At 40.5% G+C, this 21381-nt stretch overlaps 1 protein-coding gene across 2 annotated transcripts in view; it reads right to left on the bottom strand.

Annotated features, from left to right (window-relative positions):
* CDK5RAP1 (CDK5RAP1 mitochondrial tRNA methylthiotransferase) overlaps window positions 1–17918 on the bottom strand; it is a 51572-nt gene extending 33654 nt beyond the window's left edge. The window contains exons 1-5 of one of the 2 annotated variants that reach the window (XM_017648828.3): window positions 17768–17918; window positions 14927–15260; window positions 6941–7044; window positions 6413–6447; window positions 5282–5382 (exon numbers count right to left, since the gene is read on the bottom strand). In XM_017648828.3, coding sequence (XP_017504317.3) covers window positions 5282–5382; window positions 6413–6447; window positions 6941–7044; window positions 14927–15236 — 550 coding nt within the window. In that variant the 5' untranslated portion in view covers window positions 15237–15260; window positions 17768–17918. The remainder of the gene's footprint in view (window positions 1–5281; window positions 5383–6412; window positions 6448–6940; window positions 7045–14926; window positions 15261–17767) is intronic. The other variant, XM_017648827.3, reaches the window with a different exon arrangement.
* Between the last annotated feature and the right edge of the window lie 3463 nt (window positions 17919–21381).

Below are 21381 nucleotides of genomic sequence, written 5' to 3'. Positions count from 1 at the left end.
ATTCACATTATAGGGGTACTAAAAGAAGAAATCTGGGGAAGGAGGTAGTCTTGCAGGCCATGGAGGTGCACAGACCTCCCAACACAAGGGACCCAAGGAACACCCATCAAGACATATAATAATTAAAATGGCAAAGATCAAGGATAAGGACAGAGTATTAAAAAGCATCCAGAGAAAGGAAAAAAATCACATACAAAGGAAAACCCATCAGGCTATCATCAGACTTCTCAACAGAAACCTTACAGGCCAGAAGGGAGCAGCACGATATATTTACTGAAATGAAGCAGAAGGGCCTCGAACCAAGAATGCTCTATCTGGCAAGACTATCATCTAAATTTGAAGGAAGGATTAAACAATTGTCAGATAAGCAAAAGCTGAGAGAATTTAACTCCCACAAACTGTCTCTACAGTGTATTTTGGAAGTACTGTTCAAGATGGAAGTGTTCCTAGGTTAAAGAGCTGTCATCAGGGGAAATAAAACCACACTAAAGAAAGCAGACCAATTAATTACTAAGCAGATGCAAAATCAAATCAACTACCCCCAATATCAGTCAAGGAATAGAAAAAGAGTACAGAATATGATATCTAATATATAAACAATGGAGGAAGAAGAAAAAGGAGTTAAAATAAAAAACCTTTAGACTGCATTTGTAATAGCACACTGAGCTAAGTTAGACTATTAGATAGTAAGGAAGTTACCCTTGAACTTTTGGTAACAACAAATCTAAAGCCTGCAATGGCAATAACTACACACCTATTGATAATCACCCTAAAGGTAAATGGTCTGAATGCACCAATCAAAAGACACAGAGTCACTGAATGGATAAAAAAAACAAGACCCATCTATATGGTGCCTACAAGAGACTCACTTCAAACCCAAAGACATACACAGACTAAAAGAAAAGGGATGGAAAAAGATATTTCATGCAACTAATAGGAAGAAAAAAGCAGGAGTTCCAGTACTTATATCAGACAAAATAGACTTCAAAACAAAGAAAATAACAAGAGACAAAGAACACTATATAATGATAAAGGGGTCAATCCAACAAAAGGATATAACCATTATAAATATCTACACAACCAACACAGGATCACTTACATAATGTGAAACAAATAGTAACAGAATTAAAGGGGGAAATAGAATGCAATGCATTCATTTTGGGAAACTTCAACACACCATTCACTCCAAAGGACAGATCAATCAGACTGAAAATAAATAAACAGACAGAGGCACTGAACAATGTATTAGAACAGATGGACCTAACAGACATCTACAGAACACTCCATCCAAAAGCAACAGAATACACATTCTTCTCAAGTGCACATGGAACATTTTCAAGAATAGATCACATACTAGGCCTCAAAAAGAGCCTCAGTAAATTCAGAAAGATTGAATTGTACCAACCAGCTTCTCAGTCCACAAAGGTATAAAACTAGACATAAATTACACAAAAAAAAACAAAAATTCCCACAAATACATGGAGGCTTACAACATCTTAAATATTCAATGGATCAATGACCAAATAAAAACAGAGATCAAGCAATATACAGAGACAAATGACAACATGAATTCAACACAGTAAAATCTGTGGGACACAGAGAAGGCTGTGCTAAGAGGGAAGTACACTGCAATACAGGCTTACCTCAGGAAAGAAGAACAATCCCATATGAACAGTCTAAACTCACAATTAAATTAATGAAACTAGAAAAAGAAGAACAAATGAGGCCCAAAGTCAGTAGAAGGAGGGACATAATAAAGATTAAAGCAGAAATAAATAAAGTTCAGAAAAATAAAACAACAGAAAGAATCAATGAAAGGAGGAACTGGTTCTTTGAGAAAATAAACAAAATAGATAAACATCTAGCCAGACTTATCAAGAAAAAAAGAGAGTCTACACACATAAACAGAATCAGAAATGAGAAAGGAAATATCACTATGGATGCCACAGAAATACAAAGAATTATTAGAGACTACTATGAAAAACTGTATGCTAACAAATTAGATAACCTAGAACAAATGGACAACTTTCTAGAAAAATACAATCTTCCAAGGCTGACCCAGGAAGAAACAGAAACTCTGAAGAGACCAAATACCAGCAAAGAAATTGAATTGGTAATCAAAAAACTACCTAAGAACAAAACCCCTGGCCAGATGGCTTTACCACTGAATTTTATTAAACATTTAGTAAAGACCTAATACCCATCCTCCTTCATTTTCCAAAAAGTAGAAAAGGAGGGAATACTTCCAAACTCATTCTATAAGGCCAGCATCACTCTAATACCAAAACCAGACAAAGTCACCACAAAAAAAGAAAATTACAAACCAATATCCCTGCTGAACATACATGCAAAAATACTCAAGAAAATATTAGCAAATCGAATTCAAAAATACATCACAAAGATTATCCATCATGATCAAGTAGGACTTATTCCAGGGATGCAGGGATGGTACAATATTCAATAATCCACCAACATCATACACCACATCATCAAAAAGAAGGACAGAAACCACATGATCATCTCCATAGATGCTGAAAGAGCATTCAACAAAATTCAACATCCATTCATGACAAAAACTCTCAACAAAATGGGTACAGAAGGCTAATACCGCAACATAATAAAGGCCATATATGACAAACCCACAGCCAACATCATACTTAACAGCGAGAAGCTGAAAGCTTTTCCTTTAAGATTGGGAACAAGACAAGGATGCCCGCTCTCCCCATTTTTATTCAACATAGTTCTAGAGGTCCTAGCCACAGCAATCAGACAACACAAAGAAATAAAAGGTATCCAGACCGGTAAAGAAGTCAAACTGTTCCTGTTTGCAGATGACATGATACTGTACATAAAAAACCCTAAAGAATCCACTCTAAAACTACTAGAACTAATAACTGAATTCAGCAAAGTTGCAGGATACAAAGTCAATACACAGAAATCAGTTGCATTCCTATATACTAATGATGAACTAGCAGAAAGAGAAATCAGGAAAACAACTACATTCACAATTGCATCAGAAAGAATAAAATACCTAGGAATAAACCTTACAAAGGAAGTGAAAGACCTATACCCTGAAAACTACAAGACACTCATGAGAGAAATTAAAGAAGATACCAATAAATGGAAATATATCCCGTGCTCATGGATAGGAGGAAATAATATTGTCAAAATGGTCATCCTGCCTAAAGTAATCTATAGATTCAATGCAATCACTATCAAAATACCAACAGCATTCTTCAATGAACTACAGCAAATAGTTCTAAAATTCATATGGAACCACAAAAAACCCCGAATAGCCAAAGCAATCCTGAGAAGGAAGAATAAAGCTGGGGAAACTGCTTACCAATGTCAAGTTCTAATACAAAGCCACAGTAATCAAGACAATTTGGTACTGGCACAAGAACGGACCCATAGATCAATGGAACAGACTAGAGAGCCCAGATATAAACCCAAGCACATATGCTCAATTAATATGTGATAAATGAGCCATGGATATACAATGGGAAAATGAAAGCCTCTTCAACAACTGGTGTTGGCAAAACTGGACAGCTAAACGTAGGAGAATGAAAATGGATTACTGTCTAACTCCATACACAAAAGTAAGCTCAAAATGGATCAAAGACCTGAATGTAAGTCATGAAAGCATGAAACTCTTAGAAGAAAACATAGGCAAAAATGTCTTGAATATAAACATGAGCAACTTTTTCTGAACACATCTCTTCAGGCCAGGGAAACAAAAGCAAAATGAACAAATGGGACTATATCAAACTAAAAAGCTTCTGTACAGCAAAGGACACCAAGAGTAGAACAAAAAGGCATCCTAAAGTATGGGAGAATATATTCATAAATGACATATCTGACAAGGGGTTAACATCCAAAATACATAAAGAATTCACACACCTCAACAACCAAAAAGCAAATAACCCTATTAAAAAATGGGCAAAGGAGCTGAACAGACACTTCTCCAAAGAAGAAATTCAGAAGGCCAACAGACACATGACAAGATGCTCCACATTGCTAATTATCAGGGAAATGCAAATAAAAACCACAATGAGATATCACTTCACACCAGTTAGGATGGCCAACATCAAAAAGACAAACAACAACAAATGCTGGCAAGGATGCAGAGAAAGGGGGAACCCTCTTACACTGCTGGTGGGAATATAAGCTAGTTCAACCACTGTGGAAAGCAATATGGAGGTTCCTCAAAAATCTAAAAATAGAAATAACATCTGACCCAAGAATTCCACTCCTAGGAATTCCCAAAGAAAATAAAATCCCAGATTCAAAAAGACACAAGCACCCCTATGTTTACTGCAACACTATTTACAATAGCCGAGATATGGAAGCAACCCAAGTGTCCATCCATAGATGAATGGCTAAAGAAGACACAGTACATATATACAATGGAATATTATTCAGCTATAAGAAGAAAACAGATCCTACCATTTGCAACAACATGGATGGAGCTAGAGGATATTATGCTCAGTGAAATAAGCCAGATGGAGAAAGACAAGTACCAAATTATTTCCCTCATTTGTGGAGTATAACAATGAAGCAAAACTGAAGGAACAAAACAGCAGCAGACTCAGACTCTAAGAAGGGACTAGCAGTTACCAAAGGGGAGGGTTATGGGAGGGCGGGGGGGAGGGAGGGAGAAGGGGATTGAGGGGTATCATGATTAGTACACATGGTGTGGGGGGCATAATGGGGAAGACAAATAGTGAGTCTGTGGCATCTTACTACACTGATGGCCAGTGACTTCAGTGGGGTATGGAGGGAACTTGATGATATGGGTAAATGTAGTAACCACAATGTTTTTCATGTGAAACCTTCATAAAAGTGTATATAAATTATACCTTAAAAAAATGTAAATAATCACACATGGCTAATGGCTACCATACTGGTCAAAGTAGATCTAGAACTTCACTTGGGAACACTTCAAGAGCCAAGATGAAAGATGCCGACACAGTACATTCTTGCTGCCCTTTCAGACTCCCAACTATCTCCTATCCATAATTCCAAGCCACCATGAGCCACATTAGACTTAGGGAATGGTAGACCACTTTCTGAGTACCTATTACTTCAAGGCATTATGAAAAAGCCTTTCATGAGTTTTATCTGATTTAATCCTACAGCCTCTGACATTAAGTACAGAAGTTGCATGGGATGTATAGGATTTCTTCACACACTGAGAGTCCACCATCTAAGGAAAAACTCTAGCATAAAAGCTACAAGGAGCCCAAGTGTCAAATCACAAAATCTGCAAATTACCAAATACCTAGAATCCCAATCTTCAGAGGCACTCGGGAACGGAGCCGTTTTGCCTTCAGAGCTTTAAGGTGATGTAAACGATTCCAGATGGTCTGTTCAGCTTTCTCCCTGCAGAGAACAAATGAGGTGGAATTGAACCTGAAAATAAACTACAAAGCAAGCTAAAATAGTAGGACAATGGGAAGAAAATAAAAAAAACCTTCAACCCTTTAAATGAATATATCTACCTTTATGTTAGTGACAGTGGGCAGGGAGCCAACTGAGCAAGCACCATTCAGTACAGTTCACTATTCTTAGAATGACACTCTTCCTGCACATCTCCAAATCCTGACAAGACTTTATGCCAAACTCGGAAACAATCTACTTCAAAAGCCTTCTACTGGAGTTTGTCCTTCACTGCCCTATCACTTAAACTATTCTTTTCCCTGTACTCAGCCTGTTTTCTCTTCTACTGTTTGACTTTTAACATAGCGCTTTCTGCCAGATGCTAGAGTTATTTGTGTATGTCTTAGTTCTCATATCAGATTAAGCTCCTTAAAGCCAGGATCCATGGAGAAGGGATTCATATTTGAATCTCCCAAGGCACCTACTTCAGTGTCTTACAGCAGAAAACCACCAAACAAAAATGTTGGATTAACTAATGATATTACAGCCAACTGAGGAAACATTAACATTAACATGCTTTACACACAGAAACAAAGGGAAAAGCAGGGTATGTTCCCCTCTGATGGATGCCACCCATCTCTGTTCAGAGAAACTCTGTCCCCTGGTCACTGACTGTACCGAGCCCTTAGGATGTAAGCTACATCATAAACATGTGCCATTACTTGCAAGAAAAACCTTAAGAAAAGTTAGGTGCTCAGCACACTCTTGGTTTCCTCATCTATAAAACAGGTTTGATAACAGCACCTACCTCATGGGGTTGTGTGAATATTAAATGCATGCAGAGTGCCCAGCACAGGACCTGACACATAGTACACATCCAGCAAATGTCAATCAGTTCTATCACAACTAACTCCAGTGCTGGAGAACTGCAAATCCACAGGCTCATCGCCACAGGCAGCTCAGTCTAGCACGGTTAACTCTGGCATTATTATATAAGATACATTCACTTCTCTGGCAACGAACAAATTCGCACCTGATAGAACACGTCACAAGGAGGATCACATCAGCCTGAGTGGAGAACAAGGAAAAAAAGGAAAATCATCATTTTTGAAACCAGCCTTTGCAGAATCACTGCCCACAGCTTTCTTTACTGTGAAAAAACATTCATAATATAAAATTTACCATTTTAACCATGTGAAAGTATATAGTTCAATAGCATTAAGTATATATGCACACTGTACAACCACTACCACCAACTTTAATAACTATTTCATATTCCCCAGCTAAACCTATGTACCCCTTAAACACTAACTTCCCATTCCCCTCTCCTACTCACAGCCCATTTTTAACTTAGTTCCTTGCCTGAAGGTGTGCATCACCTTAAAAGTTTCAAAAATAACCAGGAAGGAAGTATACTGAAGACTCATGCTATCAGCTTACCCAAGGGAACTTATTTCACCCAGCCATACCCTGTTCCTATAACTCATCTAAGTACTGGCACAAGGCAGTCTCAGCCAGGCACAGAAAACAAAGGGATCAGAAAATAAATGCATGCATGTACCTCTTGGAGGTTACTGGTCCGCAGGTAGCCACTCTTCTGTAAGATGGACCAGGCTATCTCCGTGTCATTCACATTCATCTGGCAGCCATATGTCTCAAGGTAGACTGCAATGAGACAGGGACTCCATGGTTAGCAAACAAAAAGGGACCACATGTCTCAAAAGGTCCCCTTCCCAAATACCCCAGAAAACACCTGAGGCAACTAGTTAGCTACTATGTCTCTTAACTGCTGCCTTAATTATAAGACACCTTTAACTGCCAGATGTGCACCCAAATTAATGATCACCTTCAGAACAAAAAAAAAAATACTACATTACATATACACACATCAAGTATAAGTCATACCATTTAAAATACGGGGAAAACATGCATGTGAGAACCAAGGAAATATAATTATAAAAACAACTGGAGAAGATACAAGATGGCGGCATAAGAGGTGACAGAGAACTCCTCCCAAAACCACAGATAGTGCGAAAATATAGTTAATACAACTAACCCTAAAACAGCAACAGGAAAGAAGGTTGCACCAGACTGCACACAGACCTCACCAACAGAGCAGACCTCACAAAACAGGGTAACATATGAGAAAGCCTTGATCTAGCGGGACCCGAGCCCTTCCCCCACCCCAGCCCACCAGCAGGAGGAAGAGAAATGGAGGGGGGAAGAAGGTGAAAGCCTGGGAATGCTGAGTATCTAGCCCTGGAGCTCTGCTTTGTGAGCAGAAACCTACATTGTGTGGTGCTCTGGAGGATGGGGAGCTGGGACAGACAGAGTGGCTGGGAGACAGATTCCAGCCATTTGTGGAGGAGGGGATCCACACCCGGCCGCTCTGGAAGAAGGGAAAGGCAGGCAGTTTGAGAGGCTTCCCAGCAGCGAGAGGGCTGCTGAAGGGGCAGGGTTTGCACGGAGTTTGCTGCGAGGGAGAAGGGAGAGCTGGACAAGGATGTCTGGGTGTGCTCTGCCCAGCTGGTTGGGAACATTGCAGAGCTTCAGGCACTCCATCCCTGTCTGGCTACTCAGCTCCAAGGCCCCCCAATGTCACACACAGCCTGCCAAGCCTTCTTCCTGGCCTGACGGCACCAGCTCACAAACCTGCAGTCACTATGCTGGGGTCAGGCCAGCCAGAAGGAGGCCCCGCCTACAACAGCTAGAGACACAAAGCACAGAGGCTTACACCTGTCTGCTCAGCCCACTGGCTCTGATACGGGAGACAGGCACAGCAGACAGTAATCAGGTAAAAGAGCTTTCCTCCCCCCAGCCACCAGCCCCACTCCCCTACAATCCCCAACCTCATTGTAGGGGCTAAGCAGCTCCATAGACTGGAGCTTCCAGGCACTAGAGGGCACCACACAGAAATATGAAATGTCAAAAGAACATGGTTCAGACCAAAATCTCACAAACCCCAGAAAAAGGACCAAATGAAACTGAACTCACCAATCTTCCTGAAAGAGAGTTCAAAATAAAAATCATAAACATGCTTATGAAGGTATAGAAAAAATATCCAAGAACTCAGGAACAAACTCAAGATGGAGATTCAATCACTAAGAAATTCCATATCTGAAATGAAACATACAATGGAGGGATTTAAAAGCAGATTAGATGTAGCAGAAGGGACAGTAAATGGAATAGAAATTAGAGAAGAGGAATACAAAGAAGCTAAGGCACAGAGAGAAAAAAGAATCTCTAAGATTGAAAGAATATTGAGAGAACTGTGTGACCAATCCAAACGGAACAATATTTACATTATAGGGGTACCAGAAGAAGAAGAGAGAGATAAAGTGATAGAAAGTGTCATTGAGGGGGTAATTTCTGAAAACTTCCCCAATCTGGGGAAGGAGATAGTCTCTCAAGCCACGGAGATGCAATCTCCCAACACAAGGGAATCAAGGAAGACAACATCAAGACATATAACAATTAAATGGCAAAGATTAATGATAAGGACAGAGTATTAAAAGCATCCAGAGAAAGGTAAAAGATCACATACAAAGGAAAACACACCAGGCTATCATCAGATTTCTCAACAGAAACCTTACAGGCCAGAAGGGAGTGGCATGATATATTTAATGCAATGAAGCAGAAGGGCCTTGAACCAAGAATACTCTACCCAGCAAGGTTATCATTTACATTTGAAAGAGGGATTAAACAATTGTCAGATAAGCAAAAGCTGAGAGAATTTACCTCCCACAAACCACCTCTACAGTGCATTTTGGAGGGACTCTTATACATGGAAGTATTCCTAAGGCCCCAAGGGATAGACAAAGAGTACAGAATATGATTTATAACATACAAAGAATGGAGGAGGAAAAAAAAAAGGATCCTTAGGTTGGGTTTGTCACAGCATACAAAGTGAGTTAAATTAGACTGTTAGATGGTAAGGGAATGACCCTTGAACCTTTGGTAACCACGAATCTAAAGGCTGCAATGGCAATAAGTACATACCTATTGATAATCACCCTAAAGGTAAATGGTCTGAATGCACCAATCAAAAGATGTAGAGTCACTGAATGGATAAAAAAAAAAAAGATCCATCTACATGCTTTCTACAAGAGACTCACTTCAAATCCAAAAACATACACAGACTGAAAGTAAAGGGATGGAAAAAGATATTTCATGCAACTAATAGGAAGAAAAAAGCAGGAGTTGCAGTACTTGTATCAGACAAAATAGACTTCAAAACAAAGAAAGTAACAAGACACAAAGGACATTACATAATGATAAAGGAGTCAGTCCAACAAGTGGATATAACTATTATAAATATCTATGTACCCAACACAGGATCACCTACATAATGTGAAACAAATACTAACAGAATTAAAGGGGGAAATAGAATACAATGCATTCATTTTGGGAGACTTCAACACACCATTCACTCCAAAGGACAGATAAACCAGACAGAAAACAAACAGACAGAGGCACTGAACAATGTATTAGAACAGATGGACCTAACAGGCATCTACAGAACACTCCATCCAAAAGCAACAGGATACACATTCTTCTCAAGTGCACATGGAACATTTTCAAGATAGATCACATACTAGGCCACAAAAACAACATCAGTAAATTCAAAAAGATTGAAATTGTACCAACCAGCTTCTCAGATCACAAAGGTATGAAACTAAAATGAATTACTCAAAGAAAATGAAAAAGCCCACAAACACATGGAGGCTTAATAACATGTTCCTAAATAATCAATGGATCAATGACCAAATAAAAACAGAGATCAAGCAATATATGGAGAAAAATGGCAACAATAATTCAACACTGCAAAATCTGTGGGATGCAGCGAAAGCTGTGCTAAGTGGGAAATATACTACCATACAGGCCTACCTCTGGAAAGAAGAACAGTCTCAAATGAACAGTCTAAACTCATAATTAACGAAACAAGAAAAAGAAGAACAAACGAGGCCCAAAGTCTGTAGAAGGAGGGACATAATAAAGATAAAAGCAGAAATAAATAAAATTGAGAAGAATTAAACAATAGAAAGACTTAATAAAACAGGAACTGATTCTTCAAAAAAATAAACAAAATAGATAACACCTAGAAAGACTTATTAAGAAAAAAAGAGAGTCTACACACATAAACAGAATCAGAAATGAGAAAGGAAAATTCACTACGGATACCATAGAAATACAAATAATTGTGAGAGAATACTATGAAAAATTATATGCTAACAAACTGGATAACCTTGGAGAAATGGACAATTTTCTAGAAAAATACAACCTTTCAAGGCTGATCCAGGAAGAACCAGAAAATCTGAATAGACCAATTACCAGCAAAGAAATTGAATTGGTAAACAAAAAATGATCTAAGAACAAAACCCCTGGTGCAGATGATTTCACTGGTGAATTTTATCAAACATTTAGTGAAGACCTAATACCCACCCTCCTTAAAGTTTCACAAAAAGAAGAAGAGGAGGGAATACTCCCAAACTCATTCTATAAGGCCAACATTACACTAATACCAAAACCAGGCGAAGACACCACAAAAAAAGAAAATTACAGACCAATATCCCTGATGAACATAGATGCAAAAATACTCAACAAAATATTAGCAAACTCAATTCAAAAATACATCACAAAGATCATCCATCATGATCAAGTGGGATTCATCCCAGGGATGCAAGGATGGTACAACATTCAAAAATCCATCAACATCCACTTCTAGGAATTTACCCTAAGAATGCAGCAGCCCAGTTTGAAAAAGACAGATGCACCCCTATGTTTATCACAGAACTATTTACAATAGCCAAGAAATGGAAGCAACCTAAGTGTACATCAGTAGATGAATGGATAAAGAAGATGTGGTACATATACACAATGGAATATTATTCAGCCATAAGAAGAAAACAAATCCTACCATTTGCAACAACATGGATGGAGCTAGAGGGTATTATGCTCAGTGAAATAAGCCAGGCGGAGAAAGACAAGTACCAAATTATTTCACTCATATGTGGAATATAAGAACAAAGAAAAACTGAAGGAACAAAACAGCAGCAGAATCACAGAACCCAAGAATGGGCTAACAGTTACCAAAGGGAAAAGGACTGGGGATGATGGGTGGGAAGGGAGGGATAAAGGTGGGGAAAAAGAAAGGGGGCCTTATGATTAGCATGTATAGTGTTGTGGGGGGTTACGGGGAGGGCTGTGCAAGACAGAGAAGGCAGATGGTAATTATACAGCATCTTACTATGTTGATGGACAGTGACTGTAGTGGGGTGTGTAGGGGGGACTTGGTGAGTGGGGGAGCCTGGTAAACATAGTGTTCTTCATGTAATTGTAGATTAATGATAGCAAAAATAAAAAGTAATAAAAAATAATAAAAATAATAATAAAAAATTCATTACCAAAAAAAAAAAAAATCCATCAACAGCATCCATTACATCAACAAAAAGAAGGATAAAAACATGATCATCTCCATAGATGATGAAAAAGCATTCGACAAAATTCAACATCCATTCATGACAAAAACTCTCAACAAAATGGGTATAGAGGGCAAGTACCTCAACATAATAAAGGCCATATATGACAAACCCACAGCCAACATCATACTTAACAGCAAGAAGCTGAAAGCTATTCCTTTAAGATTGGGAACAAGACAAGGATGCCCACTCTCCCCACTTTTATTCAACATAGTTCTAGAGGTCCTAGCCACAGCAATCAGACAGCACAAAGAAATAAAAGGCATCCAGATTGGCAAGGAAGAAGTCAAACTGTCCCTGTTTGGAGATGACATGATATTGTACATAAAAAACCCTAAAGAATCTACTCCAAAACTACTAGATCTAATATCTGAATTCAGTAAAGTTGTGGGATACAAAATTAATACACAGAAATCTGTTGCATTCCTATACACTAACGATGAACTAGCAGAAAGAGAAACCAGGAAAACAATTCCATTCACAATTGCATCAAAAAGAATAAAATACCTAGGAATAAACCTAACCAAGGAAGTGAAAGACCTATATTCTGAAAACTACAAGACACTCATGAGAGAAATTAAAGAAGATACCAATAAATGGAAATATATCCCATGCTCATGGATAGGAAAAATTAATATTGTCAAAATGGCCATCCTGCCTAATACAATCTACAGATTCAGTGCAATCCCCATCAAAATACCAACAGCTTTCTTCAACAAACTGGAGCAAATAGTTCTAAAATTCATATGGAATCACAAAAGACCTCAAAGAGCCAAAGTAATCCTGAGAAGGAAGAATAAAGCTGAAGGAACTATGCTTGCTGACTTCAAGCTCTACTACAGAGCCACGGTAATCAAGACAATTTGGTACTGGCACAAGAACAGACCCATAGACCAATGGAACAGACTAAAGTGCCCAGATATAAACCCAAGCATATATGGTCAATTAATATACGATAAAGGAGCCATAGATATACAATGGGGAAATGACAGCCTCTTCAACAGCTGGTGTTGGCAAAACTGAACAGCTACATGTAAGAGAATGAAACTGGATTACTGTCTAACCCCATATACAAAAGTGAACTCAAAATGGATCAAAGACCTGAAGATAAGTCATGAAACTATAAAACTCTTAGAAAAAACATTGGCAAAAGTCTCTTGGACATAAACATGAGCAACTTCTTCATGAACATATCTCCCCGGGCAAGGGAAACAAAAGCAAAAATGAACAAGTGGGACTACATCAAACTAAAAAGCTTCTGTACAGCAAAGGACACCACCAATAGAACAAAAAGGCATCCTACAGTATGGAAGAATATATTCATAAATGACAGATCCAATAAAGGGCTGACATCCAGAATATATAAAGAGCTCACGTACCTCAACAAACAAAAAGCAAATAAGCTGATTAAAAAATGGGCAGAGGAACTGAACAGACACTTCTCCAAAGAAGAACTTCAGAGATGGCCAACAGGCACATGAAAAGATGCTCCACATCACTAATCATCAGAGAAATGCAAATTAAAACCACAATGAGATATCACCCCACACCAGTTAGGATGGCCAACATCCAAAAGACAAACAACAAATGCTGGCAAGGATGTGGAGAAAGGGGAACCCTCCTACACTGCTTGTGGGAATGTAAATTAGTTCAACCATTGTGGAAAGCAGTATGGAGGTTCCTCAAAAAACTAAAAATAGAAATACCATTGACCCAGGAATTCCACTTCTAGGAATTTACCCTAAGAATGCAGCAGCCCAGTTTGGAAAAGACAGATGCACCCCTATGTTTATCGTAGCACTATTTACAATAGCCAAGAAATGGAAGCAACCTAAGTGTCCATTGGTAGATGAATGGCTAAAGAAGATAAAGTACATATATACAATGGAATATTATTCAGCGATAAGAAGAAAACAGATCCTACCATTTGCAACAACATGGAGATGGAGCTAGAGGGTATTATGCTCAGTGAAATAAGCCAGGAGGAGAAAGACAAGTATCAAATGATTTCACTCATCTGTGGAGTATAAGAACAAAGAAAAAACTGAAGGTACAAAACAGCAGCAGATTCACAGAACCCAAGACTGGAGGGACTGAAGGAAGATGGGTGGGAAAGGAGGGATAAGCGGGTAAAAGGGTTATTATGATTAGCACACATAATGTGGGGGCAGGGGGATACGGGGAAGGCAGTATAACACACAGAAGACAAGAAGTTATTCTATATCATCTTACTATGCTGATGGAGAGTGACTGTAATGGGGTATGTGGTGCGGACTTGATAATAGGGGGAGTCTAGTAACCATAATGTTGCTCATATAATTGTACATTAATAATAACAAAAAAATTTTTTAAAAGCTTAAAAAAATAAAAAATAAAAAATAAAAAACAATTGGAAAGGGAGGAACAGCTGACAGTGCTGATTATCAGCATGGGAGAAAAACTAATTCAAATCCACACATAATACTCCTCAAAATGAGGTTCTCCAGCATCTGGAGGCAGCAGCAGTGACCAGAGGATCCACAAGCCACAAAATAAAAATGAGGCAACTTCCTACAATAACTTCCAACATCTTAAATGAAGGCAAGTATGGCTATATTATGATGTAAAACACACTTGCACAAAGTTTTAAGAACATCAGTTTCACAGTCTGGTAAGCCCTTTCAAACTAAATTCCTGTATCAACCCCTGTCCCCTACAGCACACTTTAATCCACATGCGCAAATAAATTCCAAATGGGGTATGGGGGAGGACTCGATAATAATGGTGAATGTAATTACCACACTGTTTTTCTTGTGATACCTTCATTAAGAGTGTGTATTAATGATACCTTAATTAAAAAAAAAAGATAGGCGGCAGGGCGGAGAGCCCCATGGACCAATCAGATCTCAGCCTGACATCATGCCATCCCATGGGTGGCCAAATGGGAGGGTGCCAGCCTCTATAAAAGCGGGCGCATTGGTTTTCTCAAGCGTTTTGCGACGGGCGGCAAAAAAAAAAAAGAATGAGGCCATTAATGTTGGAAAGGAACAAAGCTGGAAGCCCAAAGAGAGAAGAAACGTAAAACCAACCTTTTCTCTGCCTTCCTAAAAGTTCATCCGCTGTGAGATAGGGGGGTGGGTCCTCCACATCCGGAGAAGATGGTTTCTCTTGAGGAGCTGAAGCACTCCTTAAAAAATCCTGAAAAGTCGGCCCTGTGTCCAGCTTGGAGGTGAAATCTTTCCGAACTTCATTTTCCTGCTGCCTTTCTGAACTGAGACTTGCGGTGCTGTGATGACTGCTATGTGCCCTGCAGGTCCTGAGCTGCAGCTGGGACCCAGAGGCCAAGGGCCCCAACCTCAGACACCCCTGTGCCCGGAGCACACACCGTAAAGGATGCATGGCGCTAAATAAACAGCCCAAGGTCTGCAAAAGAAGAACAGACATAATCAGCATTTATCGAACTCAATGTACAGGGCACTGATCTCAGCACTTTAAGCGTATTAATCATTTAATCTCCACAAAAACCTAACAAAAAAAAAAATATTATCCCCATTTTACAGGTAAAAACACTGGGGTAACTTGCCCAAGATCACAAAAAAGAGTGCAGAGATGAGATGCAAATCCAGACATTCTGTTCTCAAAACAAAGGGATGGTAGAGATGAGATAAAAGTCCTGACAAAATAACAAAATAGCACCTTGTGCCAGAACAGTTTAAAGGGCTTTAGTGTAGTAACTCATTAAATCTTCAGAGAAATCTTATAGGCAACAGACACTATTACTGTCCCCATTCAGAGATGAGGAAATAGACACAGAGAGGCGGAAGTACCTACCTGAGCTCCCACAGCAGCACGTTTGAGGCTGAAATGAAGGTCTGTTTGAGGATAAAGACCGTGTGCCTAGACATCTATCTACACTGCCTCCCAATACTGTGAAAACCACTGAGTATCTGAGGGCATCTTCCTTTGAGTTCCTTCACAAGAAAGTATCCAACATGGGGACCATATGCCTTATCAGGGACCCCTTCCACACTCCAAGAATCTCAAATTACTGCTTCAATTCTTTCTACCCACGCCCTCTCACACATGGTGGGAGGATGGAAAATAGCACAACTTTTATAGAGGGCAATTTGCCACTTTCCATCAACATTACAAGCATAGGAGTCCCTTAACCAAGCACTTTCATTCCTAGGTATTTATCCTACAGAGATACTCTTACATATGCAAAACGATCAATGTATAAGGATAGTCAATGCAGCAGTACTTCTAATAGCAAAGCAATGTAAGAGATCTATCATCAATATGAAACTAGTTACGTAAGCATGGTACACCCATACACAAAGAAGCAATTCGAAAATAAGGCAGAATCTGTACATGACAAAAGGAAGCAAACTGTCCAACATACCTGTAGTATGCTGTACTTCAATCTGTGGAGCAAAGACGGCAGGAATATTAAGGTACATATTTATAAATGCACACAATATCTCTAGAATGCATAAGAAACAGTGGATGCCTCCCAGGAGGGAACCTAGGTAACTCCAAGTACAAGAGATGGAGACATACTTTCCAAATGGACACCGCATCAGCCTGACTGCCCCACTCCAGCCATACCAACCATCATTGTACTGATCCTCACTAGCTTCTAGGTTTTTACACATGCTGTTCTCTCTGGCTGGTACATCTTCTCTCTGCTGACTTGGCCAACTCCTACACACTGCTTTCAGGTCTCTGCTTCCTCCTGGAAGCATGTCCTGGCCACCATCCCCAAAATCTAAGTTAGGGTCCTCCTCTGAGTTTCCATCCTCCTTCTAACTCTCTATCACAAGACTCATCAACTTTGCTATTAATTACTTATACTTCTGTCATCCTTTATAAGCTGGGAGGTCCCTGAAAGAAAGAAACAATTACATTCATTTCTGCACCTTTAGCTTCTCCCATTCAGCAACTGGCTCATGGCAGGCGCTGTGCGTGTAAAATAAGATGTGGCTTGAAACTCGCTAACCTGATCACCTGCTGTATTTGCTACCAGCACTTTAGGCAGGGGCAATGCTAACCTACTTTCAAGTATCAGAGTGTGAACTTTTAGTGTGAACTTTCAAGTCACCCATTTCTGCCCCTTACTTATTGTGTGACCTTGGGCAAGTCAAATTCTTATTTCTGAGCTGCCAAATTCACATCCATAAAATAAAGATAAAAGTAGTATCTACCTCCCAGAGGTGGTGTGAGAATTAAAGAAGATATTAAAAACTCAACTTAGCATACAGTAAGTCATCAGTAACTGCGCATTTGCAGCCCACACTCTCTTTCATGAGGGAGTTTAGAGTGTTGTGGTTAAGGGCACGGGCCCTGGAGTGAGAGTCTGACCCAAATACTGACTAGCCAGGTAATTTTGGGTAACTGCGAGCTTCTTAAACTCTGGGCGCTTCCATTTCTTCATGTGCAAAATTGGGATGATAGAACCTATCTGTTGTGGATCAAATGTGACAATACAAGTAAAATACTTGCATAGCACAATGTAAGGGTCTCTGTACGTGCTCAGAAATTAACTGATAGCCGCAATGACCATGCGATAACAGCCTTATCTCAACGTAAAAGATAAAACATCCCAAATAGCTTGATGGGTGGTTACAAAGTCTCAGGCATAATGCTTAGCGCTTCCCATGGATTCCCGTATTTAATTCTCACAGCAACACTGTAAAGCTGGTTCTACTAACATCCCCATTTCACTAGTGACGAAGCCAAGTTTCGGGAGTTAGAGGGGTAACGTTTCCAAGTCAGAGGTGAGCGGGCAGTGGGGCTAGGGCGAGAACACTGACAGTCTGACTCCAGGGTCCGCGCCGTAACCACCGCAACATCCTCCCTTTGAGCACCGCGATTTCCGGGGCCCTGCAGCCCTGCTGGCTCAGTCCACCTATGCCGGGAACGGGGCTCACCTGCAGGCCGAGGGTCGTGCGCGGCAACGGAAGTTCCCAGCCGCCAGCCCGGATCCCCTCTCAGAAGTCCGCCGCTGCGCGCGCAACGCGCAACTTCCGTTCCGCTGCGCCTTCCATCCGGGATGTTACAACAGAAGTCCCTCTTTTATACGGTCGGGGTGGATACAGCCTCCTGGCTTTGAAAACCTCCGCTGCTACGTTGAACCATCTGGTAGCCCCTAGCCGGCATGTAGCAACTGAAAGCTTGAAATGTGTTGGGTGCGAGTTAAATGTGCTCTAACTGTAAATACACACCGGTGTGGATAAAGAATGCAAATATCCCATAATTATATTGATTACATGTTGAAATAATACTTGGGATATATTGGATTAAAAATATATTATTTAAATTATTGTCATTTTTTTCTTTGTACTTTTTCTTTTTCTTTGTACTTTTTTAAGGTGAATATTGGGATATTTTAAATTACATACGTGGCTCACATTCTGTTTCTATTGGATAGCGCTGCGGTAGAGGTTAAAGACTTCCATATTCACGTTTCCACCTGGATTTACAAACCCACAGTTCAGCTGTCTATGTGGCACCTCCCCTTGGGTGACCAGTGAACATCCCTGACTTAATACAGAGCTCTCCATTTCCACATACACATCCTCTCCCTCAGTCTCCACATTCAGTCTGTCAGCAAGTCCTATCAACTCTAATTCTAAAATGCCTCACATTTGTCAACTTCCCATTTTCGCATTCTCCCTGTGCTACAGCTCCAGCCCAGGCCACCATCATCTTATTGGAAACAACCACAATAGCCGGCTCACTGGCATCTGCTTCTTCCCTTGTCCTTGTCTCCTACAGACTATTTCCAAAGTCCTGTCCTCTCCTCCCTTCTCCCTCACCACCAAGGGACACAACCTAGGAAGTTTTTTTGCAACAATCTGTACGAAGAAATTTATTTTACATCAGATCACACACTTATCCGTGAGTCACCTCTGGCCTTGATCACACTGTTTAATTAAAAACAAATTTCAAAATCTGGACATTTTTCTGTTCAATATTATCTTCACAAGTCAAATGCCAGTGTCCAGGTCAGAATGGACACCCTGATTCCCCATGGGTGTGCATGAGTCTTGGGAGCAGATACAGGAGCATCGATATTAATTTGTGACATGTGTCTTGTTTGCTAGTGGGTGTGTAGCTCTAGGATGTGTGTGGGTCTAGGATGTGTGTACCTTTGTGTTCATGTGGGTATGTGTGTGGCCTGTTTGCTCATGGATGTTTTTGTTGGTGTGTGGACAGGCGTCCAGGTGATCTGTGGGCTCCTGGGAGTATGTACCCAGATGTGCAAATGGGCCAGGGATGTCCCCAGCCGGCAAGGATGAAACACTCACCCACATTGTGAGCTGATCATTTGGGGAAATTATCAGCACCATGAAAGTACAATTCAGAATTCCTGGAAAACTCTTAGACTCTAGGGACAAGTTTCTGGACACTGAGATCTAAAGACTCCAGTTGGAGAAATATTCAAGTTTACCATCAAATATTTTACTACAAAGGGAAAATGTCCTGCCCTAATTTGACCATGGGGGTGGGTGCACCTATGCCACACAGATCCCCACCAAGGTGGCACCTGGGTACCAATATGATACATTGAGGGGATAAGCCTCCCACCCATCACACCAAGGGTAGACAATGCCCCTCCTACTTCTCTGGTGATCTCCAAGCACAGACCCTGTCCTAGCAGGCACACCAACTCCATTTCACTTCCCACTTGTTTTACCATGGCTCTTCTCTCTTAACTCTGTCTTGTCCGCTTAGAATCACAGGAGAGATGAATTTTAGAGCTGGAAGGAAGTCACTTTTAGGGCTTCAATGTGGGAGTCAGGTAGGAGTCAGGATTTGAACCCAGGTCCCTCAGCCTCATAAAACTGGCTCTTTCAAATTTGGACCTTCCCCTAGCAGCCCCACAGCCAGATGTCACCCTCCCTCTTACGTGGTTGAGGCAGGAGATAGCAGGTCAGTTCTGATTTGTCTATGGGACCAAGCTGGAAGCATGAAGTGTTCTCCAATACCTATTATGCTGCCCCCACCTAAACACACATACTCAACACCCAGTCCTAATGTCCCCTACTATCCTGGCACACACACATTCCAGCCCACATGGGAGCCAGGGACCATTTCCCACCACCCTCCCACTCACCTACCACATTCCAAGCTCAAGGGTCCACTTTCAGTCGCCACACTGTGGAGTCTTGGACAGTTGTGTCTTGGGTGGCGAAGGTGACGAAAGCAAACCCCCCCAATTTTAAGAGTTTGGAAGCCCCATGTTCCATCTCACCTCAGATCTCTCACTTGGAATGCTATTCCCCCTTCCAACTGACTAATCGCTTCTGGTTGCTGATAGTTCTGTTACTGGGCAATATTCCTCCCCTTTCCCTCCATACCTTTATCAGTCTCAACAACATTACTTGTTTTGGCCAATGGAATGAGGACATAATGCAGACAGAGGATGTAAATGTGCTTGTGCATTTCACTTGTCTTTGAACTCCAGTGACTTACCATGAGAAGCACATGCTCTGGGAGCTGATGCCCCTTCATCCTGGGTTCCAGAAGGAACATAGGCATGAGTCACAGCTCAGAGCAAAGCCACCCAGCCAAGCCCATCTTGTAATAGTCAAACTAGTCAACATGCAGCCTCAGGAGCATGAAAATAAATGCTTATTGCTGTAGCCACTGAGATGAGGGCTGGTTTTTCCCCTAGCATCATTGCAGCACTAGCTGATTTTTAGCAAGTTCCTTCAGATGAACATCAGCTTCAATGTCTCCTTCTAAGAGAAACCTCCCATAAACCCCTAAAGCAGGTCAGGTCCCCACAGCCTCGCTACAATTTCCACGTGCCTGACAAATCTGAGTCACACATTTGGTTGTGGGAGCTTCTGCTGAATTCTTCCCCTGTGCATGGAACCTGTCAGTCTTGCTCTCAGCATATCAACTCCTGGCCCCAAGGACCAGCAGAGTAGGTGTGCACTAGAAATTTCTCAGATGAACAGTGAATTGACAGATGGATTGGCAGGTAGATGGATGGGTAGGCAAGACTGGAATATCTCTGCTTACCTCCTCTCCCCATGTTTCTAGAACCAGCTTTGGCTTGTTGTACGACTTCATGTGGGCCTCAGTTTCCTCACATGGAGGATTAATTAGAACTGCTTAGTCCAATACCATAACCACTAGCCATGTGTGGCTACTGAGCACTTGATATGCAACTACTGTGAATGAGGAACTGAATTGTATTTGTTTAATTTTACTTTAAAATTGATACTCAAATCAGTTGTTGGAAAACTTTAGTACATTTGGAACAACTTGGGTATGAAAATCTTCTTTCAACTGTAAATTTTATGAAATACAAATATAAATCAAGAATTTCCAATGAAAATTGGCACCTGATGTACTGTGTGTGTAATTACACACAAGATTTCAAAGACTTAGCATGAAATAAAAAGAATGTAAAACATCTCAATTAATTATGTATTGAAGTGAAAGTATTTTGGATATATTGGGTTAAATAAAATATATTATCAAAATTATTTTCCTATTTTTTTAATGTCTTTTAATGTAGCTACCAGAA

This window comes from Manis javanica, chromosome 5 (genome assembly GCF_040802235.1).
Source record: "Manis javanica isolate MJ-LG chromosome 5, MJ_LKY, whole genome shotgun sequence".
NCBI classification, from domain to species: Eukaryota; Metazoa; Chordata; class Mammalia; order Pholidota; family Manidae; genus Manis; species Manis javanica.
The sequence above is the reverse complement of the archived record's forward strand: the minus strand, read 5'-3'. Positions and strand labels throughout refer to the sequence as shown.